This window comes from Gambusia affinis, linkage group LG02 (assembly GCF_019740435.1).
Source record: "Gambusia affinis linkage group LG02, SWU_Gaff_1.0, whole genome shotgun sequence".
NCBI lineage: Eukaryota > Metazoa > Chordata > Actinopteri > Cyprinodontiformes > Poeciliidae > Gambusia > Gambusia affinis.
In genome coordinates, this window is record NC_057869.1 from 876,223 (window position 1) to 891,171 (window position 14,949).

Here is a 14,949-nt window from a genome sequence, read left to right on the forward strand (position 1 = left end):
CTGTTACTGTGTCACTTCCATTTATATAATAATCAGTGTTCAGTAAAGGCCTTTCTGTCATGACCTTTGACCTCTAGAGACTCCCACTTGGTTGGAGAGCTGCTTATCAACCCTGATGGACTGCAGCTCCCATGATGCATTGCAGCAGCTGGCCATGATGTAATGGAGCTGAGTGAGGACCAGCAACAATGAGGTCACCTCCAGCCAATCAGCCGAGAGCACGCCAAGCCCCGCCCCCTGTGTGTGAGCCGACAGCGAAATGAGGTTCAGGATGCATCAACACACACACACACACACACACACCGGTGTTCCTGCTGCAGAGGGGGAGGGTTCTGGTTCTGACTGAACATCAGAACATCTGGGATGGATGACATCATCATCTCTGTTGGTGAGATGATGTCATCGAGTATGAGGTCACCTCTTTGCTCTGAGCAGTGATGTCACTGGTTCTGGAGGTTCAGCCCACATCACCGGGATCAGAACCATACAGCAGACCGGTTCTGATCTGGTTCAGATCCACAACCATGCAGCTGACTGGTTCAGAACCAGGCAGCAGCTCCGTCTGGTTCCGTGGTTCTGGAGTTTCTGTTAGTGTCGTGACGCTCCGTGGTTCTGGTCGTGTCTGCGGCCCGCTGAGCGGAGGCTGCCGCCGGCCGCGTGGGCTGAAAGCAGCCGGTGACTCACTCTCCTTCCACGGATAAAACCTCCCACAGCGCCTCCACAGCGCCCCTGCTGGTCGCCGCGCGGCGCTGCAGCTGCACATGTTCACCTGACTGCAGTATGGAAGTAAATATGTGCCATCAGAATTTGAATAAAAAATACCTCTGAAATTTGAATGTTGTATATTAGTGCTTACTTTTTCAGTATTAAAATAAATTCAGAATATATTTTTAACCTAAAAAAAAATTCAATGTCATTATTTTTGCAGTAAAAAAAAATTCGGTGTAATTTTTTTTACATGGTTGCAATTTTCAGTTATTAAAAAATTCACATTCCTATTTCAAAGTGATCAAATTTTCAATATACATATTTTTCACAGTTTAAATTTTCAGTGTTAAAAAATTCAGCATATAAAAAATTCAACTTTTCAAAATTCAAATGGAATATTTTCGTTGTCCTCCAATTCAACTTGCTCAAATTCGCCGTCTCAAATTCAGCGTCTAAAAATTCGCTGTAAAAATGGCCAAAGTTACTTCAGGTCACAGACATTAGCAATGGATGTCCGATTCCAACATCCACCTAATCACGTGACACAACCGTCATATTGAAGAAATACCAGCATCACCCAGGCTGGCGACCATGGAGGCGAACGCAAACCCAACGGTGAGTTTAATGCTTTCATATTTCTATAATATATTTTATTTTGTGCATGAAGTTTGATACATTATCTTAAAGCCTGATTTAAAACACGGGTTGGGCCGTTGTTAATCTTACAAATTGTAGATTTATTTGTGTTTTATATAGTTTCTATAATTTTAATGAGAGAAGAGCACAGTAGGATTGCCATCCCTTTCAGAAATACGGAATCGCCCGTAACGAGACGCGATTTGTTCGGTATTTCTGTATGTCCCATAGTAACGCCTATCACATGCATATAAACATTTAGTGTAACAATAATTACAAAAATAAAACACAAGACATGTTAAGCTCAGCTAATGTGGCGGGAGCTAGTAAGGACCCCAGAACGCTTTGGACCATTGATGATGTCACGGTTGCCTAGAAACACTAGGGTGCAAAAGAGGGTTAGCGGTCGTGGTGAGCTCTCAACCTGCGTCTTTTTAAAACGTCCTCAACCGATACTCTACCATGTCCTAGCAAAGATACAGGAGAGGGAAGACACACATGCCAGGCTGAACAGTGTCAGTGAGGATGAATGCTAGCAATTGTAAAAAAAAAATTAAGAGGGAAACTGAAGAAATTATACTGTCTCTTTATTCTTTAAAACTTATGGTACTGCAGTTTTAGTTTCTCTGGTGAAATAGAATGACACTTTCCATCTGCTAGATCCTTATTTTAATTTCTGAAAGGTGGGAACCCTACAGCACAGAGCTTTCCTGAGTAAAAGTGATCATTCTCATGAAGTGTAAATTTCTTTTTAACTAATCCTTTTTCAACTGCTACTTTGTTTCATATATTTTGTGACTACAGGGTAGTCAGGATGCTATTGTTGAATCTGCAAGCCACTTACTTAATTTACTAACTGAAAGACCACGGAGTGGAGGAAGAGGAGACATGATGAAATTCTGGACTGGATGGGAAAATCTGCCAGCAAGTCTGTCTGTGGAGATTGTTCGTGGAAACTACACCACATGCTACAAAACACTAAGAATTCCTTGTCACTACTGGAATTACAACTCTTTCAGTGAGGATTTTGTAGCATGCATTTCCTCTACGCAGTCTGGCTTTGGCTTGCTTTGAGTGATTGACCTGTTAAAAAAATAATAAATAAAAACAATCTACATTTAAGCTGTAGCAGTTCTTTGTTTGTGAATCAGTTTGTTAAAACAAAACAGTTTTGTTGAAATGTAGAATCAATTCAATTTTCTGATTTTGTCAGATCACAAGTTCGATACATATGTTTAAATGTGATCATTTGTATTACTCATTAGAGCGACAACATTGCTGTTACTCTAATTTCTCTAGTTTTGTCAAATTCAAAACTAGAGGAACTAGAATAACACAATGTTCAGAGTAGATATTTCATTTCTCTGAGTCAGTACTGTTTGTACAGGCAGTTTTAAATATGAAACTGAAATTGTTTTTTTATGCAAAATTTTATTGAATGTACTTAGATGAGTTCATATATGCTTTAGGTATTAGAAAATAAACAACATAAGACAAAACTTTTTCTGATTCTTATAATTCAAGTAATGTAAAGCAATACAACAATGTACAAATGTACCTAATGGGTTCCTTTTGAGTAAAGAAAAAAAACAAATTACAAATTTAGAACATTTTTGTTCTCCAACATGTCTACCATAAAAGCACTAAAATTCACCTCTGTGGTAACATGATCAGCATTTTGCTTTACATTTCATAAATGGTGAATTTTTAAACTGGCACGGAAGCGTATTGCTGTCACAGGAAAAAAAATTGAGCGCTATCACGTTATAACGTCATATGTATCTTATTAAAATGTGATAGTTATCTTGTTAAAACGTGATTGCCTTCTGGTGATTTTGGTTGCTTGGTTACAAACAGCCGTTTGCCGTTATTCAGCTATTGTTATTAAATAAAAATCTGAACATAAAATGTTCAGCAAATACATCTGAGCCTCCGTTATAATCTTTATAACCTCTGTCAAGGCACCGTGGGGTTCAGGAATTGGATGATGTGTACGACCAAGAACCCAGAGCAGGTTAGGAGTCATGTTGCTTCAGTTCGAAGTGGGTGATTGTCCCAGCCACTGCAGAAAGTATCCAGATCATCCTGCAGACATGGCAGGAAGACATAATGGCAACAGAAGAGGAGTGCTTCATTTGAAATGTCCAGGTATCCCTCTTCTTTAAGGTAGTGTAGCACGTCATAATAGATGCACGTTACAGCCGTCCACAGATCTCTCCACAGTCGCTCAGTCCTTCAATTATGGAGTAATAAACGATTAAAAACTGCCCTTCAAATCTCATCATATTGAAGACCACACAAAGCTGATGTTACTATAGACATTCAAAAGCATCACATATTGAAACTTGTCATTTGTACAAACCTTTGATTGTGCACACTCTTCCCAGATATAAAACTGCTTCTTCCTGCTCCAAACGATCACGGAGTCTATCAAAAATATGATTCAGCAAAAGTTCCTTGAAAAGAGAAAAAAGAAAAAAAACATTTAAAAAATTGTCAGTAAAATAAAAAATTTTGACATCAGTAGGTCAGCATTGAGAAGTCACAGTAATCTAAATTAAATTATGATATTTAATCTAAAATAAGTTAACAGATGTACTTACAAGCATATATTTTCTTGAAAATTAGTTAAAATCAACTGAAAAAACAAAGGCGGTTGTTTATAGTGTTGCTAGGTAACAGAACGAGGTTTTAGGCAAAGTAAAAAGAATGTAAATTAATATTGTATATCAACAATTGTCAGATAAGAGAAGCAGTATTTTGGATGATGTAATGAAGTCACCTGAACAATACGGTAGCTGATCAGAATGGGGTTGTGGTTATAATTAATGTCGGAAAGTGTTCACAGCCCCTCTTTGAAGCACACAAGGCAGCCATATTAGCAGTAGCATCTCCTGAAAAATTACGACTTTACTAAGACTGCCTGTCTCAGTCTCACCTAAGACAACATACAAACAACCCAGAATGTCGCCACCCATCAGTTCTCTTTAAAGATTCTAGACTTGACCCAAGTGGTATTTCTTTTTGAAATAAAACGGGGGAAATTGGACGTGGGACAGCGGGGAGGGGCTGAAGGTGCTAGGAGATAGCGAGATGTAATATGCCGGCACTACACGGTGTAAGATTAACAACGGCCCAACCCGTGTTTTAAATCAGGCTTTAAGATAATGTATCAAACTTCATGCACAAAATAAAATATACTATATGTAGCACCGGTATCACACCGCTAACTGCGCCACTGGACCAGTTCTAGGCTCTAAGGAGTGGGGAGCAAGAATAATAACACCAGAGACCGCTGCTTTAAGTGAAAAAGGCCGGCAATTTACTGAATGCAAAACACACATATAAAATACAATACATAAAACCAAAAATACTCTGCAGATTCTTAATAATGAGGAAAATAAAAAAATGGGGAGAAAAGAAAAGTATATTACTCTTCCTTTTTGCTCTTTAGTTCGCCTAGGTTATTTTAATTAGACTAATTTGAGTTAATTAGACTAGTTTCTTTTCCCTAGGTTGCACCTATTTTAAGATTACTATTTTTTCCTTGAGTTAACTCATTTTCCTTTCTTTTACAGGTAGGGAACACCTTCAACACAATAAAATCAAAGTGGACCACAATTACTCAAATCACATTCAGAAACATAAACATATGAAAATCAAAGTATGACACTTTAAATTCAAGTTCAGGTCCAAATGTAAATCCAGATGCTCAGTTCAATGAAAAGTTTCAGTTTGATTCAGTCCAAAAAGATAATAATTCAATCAGTTCTCAGTTCAGTTCAGTTCTGTTCAGTTCAGTTCGAACTAGTTCCTGATTTTCCTACCGCTCCGGCAGCGGATCACCACACGCGGGAGAATCCCTCCCTGATGCAATGGAGAAGATGAATAGAATGTCTAGGTCTGGCTCGCCATCTTGAATCCCGTCTGTGAATGTGCACGCCCGCACAAGGCAGACCAATCCTCGCTCCGACCGACAAAAAAACCTGACCTGTGTAACAGGCCACAAACACAATAAAACTCTTTTTAAATCCTTAAATTATACAAATAAACTCTTCTTCATAAACTCAATACATTAACTGGATAACAGTTTATGACGGAGCTTTTTCTTCAAAGTCAGCTACGTTTTTAGCGTTAGCTCTCCGCCAAAAGAAAAAGTACAACACGACAAAAATGTAGAAAAATAAACACAAAACTCACCAAAACCGATGTAACTTGGTTCTCATAAAATCCCCGTCAGTTCCCGACCAGGTAAATTATGTTTTTGTTTCAGTATAATACTAACTTTTTCTGCTAATTAATCACCGCTCTATTTCCTCCGACTCCTCCTCTGCTCTCTCCCTCAGGTCTGCGTACTGCAGCGTCACCCAGGCACCACGCCTGTAACGCTCTTAAAGGAACAGCGACACTATTTTCTTGTCAACAGACTTTTAATCAACTATTTATTCCTATTTATGTCAGATTTTAACATGGGTTACATATAGAAATATGAAAGCATTAAACTCACCGTTGGGTTTGCGTTCGCCTCCATGGTCGCCAGCCTGGGTGATGCTGGTATTTCTTCAATATGACGGTTGTGTCACGTGATTAGGTGGATGTTGGAATCGGACATCCATTGCTAATGTCTGTGACCTGAAGTAACCTTGGCCATTTTTACAGCGAATTTTTAGACGCTGAATTTGAGACAGCGAATTTTTAGACGCTGAATTTGAGACGGCGAATTTGAGCAAGTTGAATTGGAGGACAACGAAAATATTGCATTTGAATTTTGAAAAGTTGAATTTTTTATATGCTGATTTTTTTAACACTGAAAATTTAAACTGTGAAAAATATATATATTGAAAATTTGATCACTTTGAAATAGGAATGTGAATTTTTTTAATAACTGAAAATTGCAACCATGTAAAAAAAATTACACCGAATTTTTTTTTACTGCAAAAGTAATGACATTGAATTTTTTTTTAGGTTAAAAATATATTCTGAATTTATTTTAATACTGAAAAAGTAAGCACTAATATACAACATTCAAATTTCAGAGGTATTTTTTATTCAAATTCTGATGGCACATATTTACTTCCATACTGCAGGTCAGGTGAACATGTGCAGCAAAATGTTTCTGCTCAAACATTTTATTTGTATTTGTTAAAGCAATTACTAATTTCAACACTAATTAATTCCAATCAAAAATACTTTATTGATCACAAAGGAAAATTAAATAACTTGCATAATAAACAAAAATTCATAATTTGGGGATTTTTAATTATTCAGTTATTTATTTTATTTTATTTTAACCTCCCTTTAATGCTAATTTGATTAAATATAAACTTTTTTTCCTTTTTTGCAAACTGTTAAGAAGCAGAGGTCTTCAATGTGGGGGAACATTTTGTTTAATTATTCAAAGTAGCATCTTTCATGAACTTATTTATCAGAAATGAACACAGCAAATATCTGTATGTTATATTAAATATTAAGTTTGTGATAGTGGTATTATCAGGGCATCACTTTGTATTTAAACTTATGTTTTATGTAGTCAAAGGCCTCGTTTATTGTGAAATATTATACATAAAAATAAATGTACAGAACATGAAAAAAATCTAAAATATTGCAGCGATATTTTCAGAAAAGCATTTTAATGCAGCAGAATATGCAGATTGTTTAGTGAAGGAGCATCAACACAGTGAAGCTGATTTATTGGATCAGAACCCCGTGAGAGTCGGTGCTGCATCCCAGGAAAGAGACCCGATACAGCCGGCTGGATCCAGAACAGTAACCCACGAGGACCAGAGGTTCTGGTTAAACTGGTTCTGGTTAAACTGGTTCTCCAGTGTGCAGTCTGACTCGTTCTCTCAGGATTTAATGAGGCTTAATACTCGTGATGTTCCTGCAGGAGTGGGCCTGCGGTTCTGACCCAGAGCTTTCCAGAACCTTCCATTCCTCCTCCATTCATGCTGAAGCTCTGAATGAAAGCAGCCGGTTCGCCCGCGGCCATCTGTCGTGCCGCTGGCGCCCACGCGCCGTGCTGAGATCCGGCAGCATGGCGGAGGCGAGCCGCTGACTCACTGCACTCGGCACACACACCGCGCATGCAGCGCGCACACCCCCACGCTGCGCAGCTGCCAGCACGAAGAGAAGAAGTTCAAACTGCAGAAAACATCCAGACAGAAGTAAAGAGTTTTCTGTCTAAAATCAGATCATCCACTGGAACAGTGTCAAAACTTTTTACAATAAGGGACAAAATCAGTAAAGCATGTGGCCCACAAGGAAAGCATTTTTAAAAACCGTGTCCCTTTTATATTTTATGTCCTTGATAATTAACACAAAATATTACAATTTATTGAAATTTTATAGAGACAGAGCAGAACATTGCAGCCCACAGTTCCTGCGTTTAGTTTTCATTTGTGATGCAAGATTTGCTTTTGAGTAAAATCAAGACAATTATTATGGTTTTAGTCACTAAAATTAATATGAGTGCAATTAATAAATGGGATTCTAATATTTTTTAAAATGCTGTTTGATGAAAGTGTCTTTGTGAATCAGCCAGCTGGTCAGATCTGTTCTAAAACTGTTGAAACTCGTTTTAGAACGAGAAATACTAAACGTAGCAAATCACATTTACAGCATTTATTAAAAAATATTCTGTTATGTTATATTAAAGCGAATTCCAGACTCTGGGAACCCTGCAGGTGAGACCAGTCTGTTGTTTTCTCCAAGGAAATCCAGAACATGATATGTGTGTGTTTACATCCCACCTGAACTTGGCTCCGTTTCTAAAAAATTATTAACACCTTGTTGGACACAGGCTGCAGCTCTGAGCTTTATTTCACTTCCTTCACAAAGTTCTAGTATAAAAATAAAACTTTTGTTTTCCTCTCAGTGATGAAGCAGCCAATCAGCTGCTCCAAATCCGTCCATGTCATCGGTCAGGGCGCGTCAGGTGTGGCGCACTTCCTGTTCCGCACCTGAACCACTTCCTTCCTCTCCTTTAGGAAGTTCCCAAAGGCATCGCTCTCTTTGCTCTCCTCAGTGGCTACAGACAGAAACACGGAAAAGTTCAGGAACGCTTCGTAACGTTCAGGAACGTTGGGAATACTCAGCTCTTGCTGTTTTCTCACCGGAGTGGTCGATGTCATCCGTGTCGTCTGCCTCTTCCTCGCTGTCGTCATGGTTACCACGGGTCATGATGAGGTCGCTGGGCCCAGCGACGTCGACTTCCTCTGCGACAGGAAGAAGCGTGTTAGAACCGGACCAGAACCGGGCCGTCCTGCGGAGCAGTTCTGTACTCTACCGGCGGACGTGGTAGAAGACATGTCCACCGCCCCCAGGTCCTTTCTGAGGCGCTCCAGCTGCTCCTGCTGCTTCCTGCTCTGCGCTGCCACCTGGTGGACAAGAGGACCATTCACAACCAGAACCAGAACCGGGACAGAGCAGAACCGGAGCCAAAACTCACCAGCTGCTGCCGCAGACGCTCGTACTCCGGCCGGTAGTCCCTGAGGAGACGAGACCATTAGAGCCCGACCTCTGACCCCAACCAGAACAAACTGAACTAGAACCAACATGACCCGTGAAGGTTCTGACCAGGTTCTGACTCACCTATGGTACTCCTTGGCTGCCTCCTCCACCTGAGCGAATAGCTGGTCCAACCCACTTCCCGTTACCGCGGAAACGCCCACCACCTGCCGACACAGCCCCAACATCAGTCAGGCCCAAAGAACCAAAAACCAGACCATGTGGGTTGGGTCTGGGACCGGTCCGGCCTGGTCCGTACCCTCAGACTGGCGTAGAACTCGTCCAGAACCAGGCTCATGGACCGGGTCAGGTTGCTGACGTAGGACGTCTCCTGGTTCAGAGCGTCCTGGAACGCCTCGAAGTCCTGCATCCACTCCACGGCGAAGCTGTGCTCGATGATGTCCGTCTGCAGCCAGGGGTCAAAGGTCAACATGGGGTCGACAGGAGGTCACAACAACAACCAGGAAGCAGCTGACCTTGTTCATGACTACGATGAAGGGCAGCTTGGTCTTATAGAGGATGCTGGGAGAGAGAAGAGACCATCAGAACCAAAGCACGCTCTGTTCTGGAATGAGTTTAATCTGGTCCTGCAGCACCCTCTGCTGGTTCACAGCAGGAACTGCAGATGTTTTTATTCAACCACTTCAGCTTCTTTTATATGTATTAAACATTTTAATGCCTAAAATCCAACAACAGATTTGGATTTGTTCACTAATGAACTGTTCATCAATCAATTAATCAATCAAATTTTATTAGTGTAGCACATTTCAGCATCAAGGCATTTCAAAGTGCTTTACATCAAATCAAACACAGAAACACAATGAAACATAGAATCAATAATCAAAACAGAACATCAAGTCAGATTCCGTCAATAAATTTATAATTGATTACGTTTCTAATACAACTCTAAACAAGTGGGTTTTTAGTTGAGATTTAAAGGAAGTCAGTGTTTCAGCTGTTTTACAGTTTTCTGGAAGTTTGTTCCAGATTTGTGGTGCATAGATGCTGAATGCTGCTTCTCCTCGTTTGGTTCTGGTTCTGGATGCAGAGCAGAACCAGAACCTGAGAGTTCTGGAAGGTTGATACAACAGCAGCAGATCTTTAATGTATTGTGGTGCTAAACCATTCAGTGATTTATAAACTAACAACAGTATTTTAAAGTCTATTCTTTGAGCTACAGGGAGCCAGTGGAGGGACTTTAAAACTGGTGTTATGTGCTCTATCTTCCTGGTTTTAGTCAGAACTGCAGCAGCAGCATTCTGGATCAGCTGCAGCTGTTTGATTGATTTGTTGGACAGACCTGTGAAGACGCCGTTACAATAATCAATACGACTGAAGATAAACGCACAGATGAGTTTCTCTAGATCTGGCTGAGACATTAGTCCTTTAATCCTGGAAATGTTCTTCAGGTGATAGAAGGCCGACTTTGTGACTGTCTTTACGTGGCTCTGAAGGTTCAGGTCAGAGTCCATCACTACTCCCAGGTTTCGGGCTGATCGCTGGTTTTTAGTTGTAATAACTGAAGCTGTGCACTGACTCTAGATCTATGACTCTAGATCTGTAACTCCAGATCGTTCCTCTTTAGGTCCAAACATAATAACTTCAGTTTTGTTTCTGTTCATTAGTGAACTGATGAACAGGAAAAGGGTTTTCAAATTAAATATTATAGATGGATTCTTTTAGTCTAAACTAAAACTTTGCAACTTTTATAAAAATGTTTATCATGTTGTCACAGTTTATGAGACAGAGCATGAGGAAGGGTCTGAATAGCAGATACACCAGATGATTGACAGCGCCTGATTGTTTACAGTTAGAACCGGCAGAGAAGTTTGATGTTCTTTGATCAGATTACGTCTCATAGCTTAACAAATAAACAAAATATTTTTCTAAAAGTTACTGCAGCTTTAAGGATTAATCAATCACTAAATCAGCTGATGATTATTTCAATTATCGATTAATCAGAACTGTATCAGTTCCAACAGGTTCCAATCAATCTGAACCGGGTCGGTACCTGCAGGCGTACAGCATGTTGGACATGAAGGTGACGGGGTGGACGCTGCGGGACGTGTCCATCACGTAGACGACCACGCAGGGGAACGAGGACGCCTGGAGAACACAAACAGCTCCAGATCAGAACCGGCCGGGCCAGAACCAGGACCCACCAGAACCAGAACCCACTAGAGCCTCTGTGATGATGGTTCCTGACGCCGACCAGGTGAAGACTTCGATCTGACCCGGCGTGTCAATCAGGACGAACCTGCGGAGACATCAGCAGCAGAACATCAGGTTCTGGACCCAAACAGAACCAGTACACTGGGTCAGGAGCAGCTGGTACCGACCGGTGGTTCTGACGCTTCTTCTCAATGAACTGCATCACCTGAACGACACCAGAACACAGAAACCCTTTCATTAGCAGATCCAGGTCAAATCAGAGGTTCTTGTATCGAACCGGGTCTGATCAGAGGTGAAAGCAGAACCAGGTACTCTGGACCGGGTCGGGTCACCTGGTCGAAGCGCGTGGCAAACAGGTTGAGCGCAGTGACGATGCCGCCGTTCGGGCCCAGTCCGTACTGCTTCATCACCTCCTTGTAGTTCACTGTGTCCCGGATGTCTGAGGGACAGAGGACAGGCTGAGGACAGGGGACACCGTCCAGAACCGGAACCAGGCAGAACCGGAAGTCAGAGCTCACCGATGTTGGCCGGAAACGGAACCTCATGCACGGCCGGGTCCAGGTTGATGACGTAAGGAGGCGAGTTCTGGGCGTGGAGGTGAGCCGTCAGTCTCTGCGGGGACAAACCCAGGCTTGTAACCAGGCAACCTGGTAACCAGGCAACTGGTAACCAGGCAACCCGGTAAACAGACAACCTGGTAACCAGGCAACTGGTAACCAAGCAACTGGTAACCAGGCAACTGGTAACCAATGCACAGATCAGCAGCTGGTTTGGATCAGAACTTGTTCTGAAAACGAGCAGAATGTAAAAGCTGCTGAGGTTCTGGTGGTTCTACAGAACTCAGTGCAGCTCTTCTATGAGTCCACTGAGGCCGGAACCATCAGAACCAAACCGAACCTGAAAACCAGAAGCAGAGTGTCACAGGGTCCAACAGAATCTCTCATTCTGGACCCGTTCCCAGGCGGAACCGGTCGGAAAGACGGCCCAAATAAAACCCAGCCTGTGCTGCTGAGGAGTTCACGCGTGGATGCGCAGCTGTCACGCGCTGCCTCACCTGAACAAAGGTGGTCTTTCCGGACCCCGCCATGCCCAGCACGATGAGACACACCGGGGAGTCTGAACCCGGACCCGGACTCGAACCTCCCTCCGCTCCCGGTGCCGAACTATCTCTGCTCTCCGGAGAATCCACCGGTGCCGCTGCCGCCATGTTGGTGGTTGGCCGTAAACAGGCAGGCTGTGCCGCAAAACAGGACGCGACGAGCCGCGTCGGCCAGCAGGGGGCGCCAAGGCGCGTTGATGATGCAGAAAACATCCAGAAAAAATAAAGAAAAATACATTTATATTTAAACATATCAACAGAGTCAGAGCGGAGCCGGGCTGCTTTATTCATCCCTCTGTTTCTAAAGCAGCCTGGTGAAGGTCCAGGTGAAGACCATGAACACTGCATTCCTCACCTGGTTACCATAGCAGCCCACTGTCAAACAATAAGGTGAGAATAAAATCTATCCTGCTGTCAGCCAGTTAAGGTTGAACTGATCATCTGAAGTATTTTTGTCTGATTTCCTGCTGACCCAGGAGACCTCTGCAGGTGTTCAGGGTTAATTAACTCGTTAAGGCAGGACGCCATGACACTGCATTTGTTAAAGAGCCCAGTCCAATTATTAAATTAAAAAATTATGTTTGTTTAAAATATGATTTTTATTGAACTTATGTAATGTTTTTTTCTTTTTTTTAAGGCTTAAAAAAATTAAGTTTATAAGTTTCACTTTTGGAACATATTTCATGTTATTCTATTTTATAAGTCAAAGCTTTAAAACTGAGAAACAAACGGAAACCTGGCAGCCTTTAGTTTGTGGTTTGAAATATTTCATGTGTAACTCGTTGCAGTTGGTCTTGGTGTCGCCGTCCAGAATATCTGTCCAGCGGATCGGATCAGCAGGACGAGTCAAGGTCCGACGGACTGACGTGAGTTCAGCAGATATCTGCGACTCGTCCGCTCTCCACGGAAAGGCTAGCTGATACCTGGTTCCCATGACAACAGACTGATGACTTTCAGTTCCTGCCCTGCTGAGGCAGGATGTGAAAAGTCGTGGCGGTGAGATGACCCCGCTGTTTTTATCGGCTTGCTTTGTTCCAAACATGAAGAGATCGCCGTTCCTCTCATGGAGCCGATAACGGAGCAGCAGAACAAACTCAGAGAAATAAAGCAGGAAGCTGAAGAGGAACTAACAGAAGTTCAGGCTGAAGCTGATCCTGGTCTGAACCGAGAGACGACAGAAACATCTGGAATCCTGATCAGCAGTAAAACGCAACATCACACAGGAAACGTGTTCCACACAGACTGAGAGTCTGACTGCAAAACGGCCAGACCGCTGCAGACCGGATCAATCACTGCAGACCGGATCAATCACTGCAGACCGGATCAATCACTGCAGAACGGATCGATCACTGCAGACCGGATCAATCACTGCAGACCGGATCAATCACTGCAGAACGGATCGATCACTGCAGACCGGATCAATCACTGCAGAACGGATCGATCACTGCAGAACGGATCAATCACTGCACAACGGCCAGACCGCTGCAGACCGGATCAATCACTGCAGACCGGATCGATCACTGCAGAACGGATCGATCACTGCAGAACGGATCGATCACTGCAGACCGGATCGATCACTGCAGACCGGATCAATCACTGCAGAACGGATCAATCACTGCAGACCGGATCAATCACTGCAGACCGGATCAATCACTGCAGAACGGATCGATCACTGCAGAACGGATCAATCACTGCACAACGGCCAGACCGCTGCAGACCGGATCAATCACTGCAGACCGGATCGATCACTGCAGAACGGATCGATCACTGCAGAACGGATCGATCACTGCAGACCGGATCGATCACTGCAGAACGGATCGATCACTGCAGAACGGATCAATCACTGCAGACCCGACCCGTCTCTGATGAACATTAAATTTTATTCTGAGGTTAGAACCAGCTGACCCGGTTTGGTCCAATCATTTCCTGGAACTCAGCAGCTGTGTCCTGCCTGTTTCCATGGAGACGGTTTACCATAAACTGGGAGGAAGAGCTGTTTGCTGTGAGGCGTTCACTGACCTCCTCAGAGCGCAGGGCGTTTACAGCTCCGTGGCGTTCAGAGTAATCAAACGATGATAAAAAGCTTCCTGTTTACTCTTCATCTCCTTGGACTCTGCAGGTTCTGAGTCGGTCTCTGCTTCGGTTCCGGTCGAACCGGGTCAGACAGCAGCATGGCTCAGAGCTGCTCCCTCAGGGACAGCAGGTCAGAACCAGAACTTATCTACTTCCTATGTCACAAACTTGAGATCCATCTTTCATGTGATAATGTTGTTGTTTTCCAACTGGTTCCGCCCCAGAACCTCCGGGTCCAACCGGAGGCTGGTCAGGGACAGAATCACAATAAGAAGTCCAGAAATAACCTGGTTCTGATTAAACTGGACTCTGATTCCTGGAACGGGTCGGAGCGGGTTCAGCAGCTGGTCACCAGAAGCTGTTTCCTGGCCTGGTTCTGGTTCTACTGGGCAGTGAAGCTGAAGGCGGCCCAGTAGAACCAGTTTGGGTTTCATTCTGAATTCTGATTGGCTGACACCCAGAAAACCAACCAGGAAGAACCTCCAGCATGTCGCTGCACTCCCTCATCCAACCATCCACCCATCCATCCCTCATCCAACCATCCATCCATCCATCCATCCATCCATCCATCCCTCATCCAACCACCCATCCAACATCCAACCATCCATCCACCCATCCATCCATCCATCCATCCACCCATCCATCCAAGACTCCAGGAAAAGAAAATCCAAAAATATTGGTTGAAATGGTTAATATATAGGAACTCAAAAGTAAGTTGAATATCATTATCATTAATATCATTAATATCATTAATC

At 42.9% G+C, this 14,949-nt stretch overlaps 1 protein-coding gene and 1 long non-coding RNA gene across 2 annotated transcripts; both read right to left on the reverse strand.

Annotated features, from left to right (window-relative positions):
- Positions 1–3,702: 3,702 nt before the first annotated feature.
- On the reverse strand, positions 3,703–5,812 carry LOC122823762. The gene is made up of 3 exons (XR_006369389.1): positions 5,545–5,812; positions 5,172–5,335; positions 3,703–3,800 (listed from the first exon to the last, which is right to left on the reverse strand). It is a non-coding gene; the product is annotated as an uncharacterized LOC122823762 (long non-coding RNA).
- Positions 5,813–8,145: 2,333 nt separating this feature from the next.
- Positions 8,146–12,550, reverse strand: gpn1 (GPN-loop GTPase 1). The gene is made up of 13 exons (XM_044103777.1): positions 12,077–12,550; positions 11,541–11,634; positions 11,355–11,461; positions 11,190–11,227; positions 11,029–11,107; positions 10,862–10,956; positions 9,327–9,372; positions 9,110–9,256; positions 8,935–9,017; positions 8,792–8,831; positions 8,630–8,720; positions 8,457–8,558; positions 8,146–8,371 (listed from the first exon to the last, which is right to left on the reverse strand). Exons 1-13 carry the CDS (start codon positions 12,467–12,469, stop codon positions 8,265–8,267), a joined length of 1,422 nt encoding a protein of 473 aa, XP_043959712.1. The 5' UTR covers positions 12,470–12,550; the 3' UTR covers positions 8,146–8,264.
- Between the last annotated feature and the right edge of the window lie 2,399 nt (positions 12,551–14,949).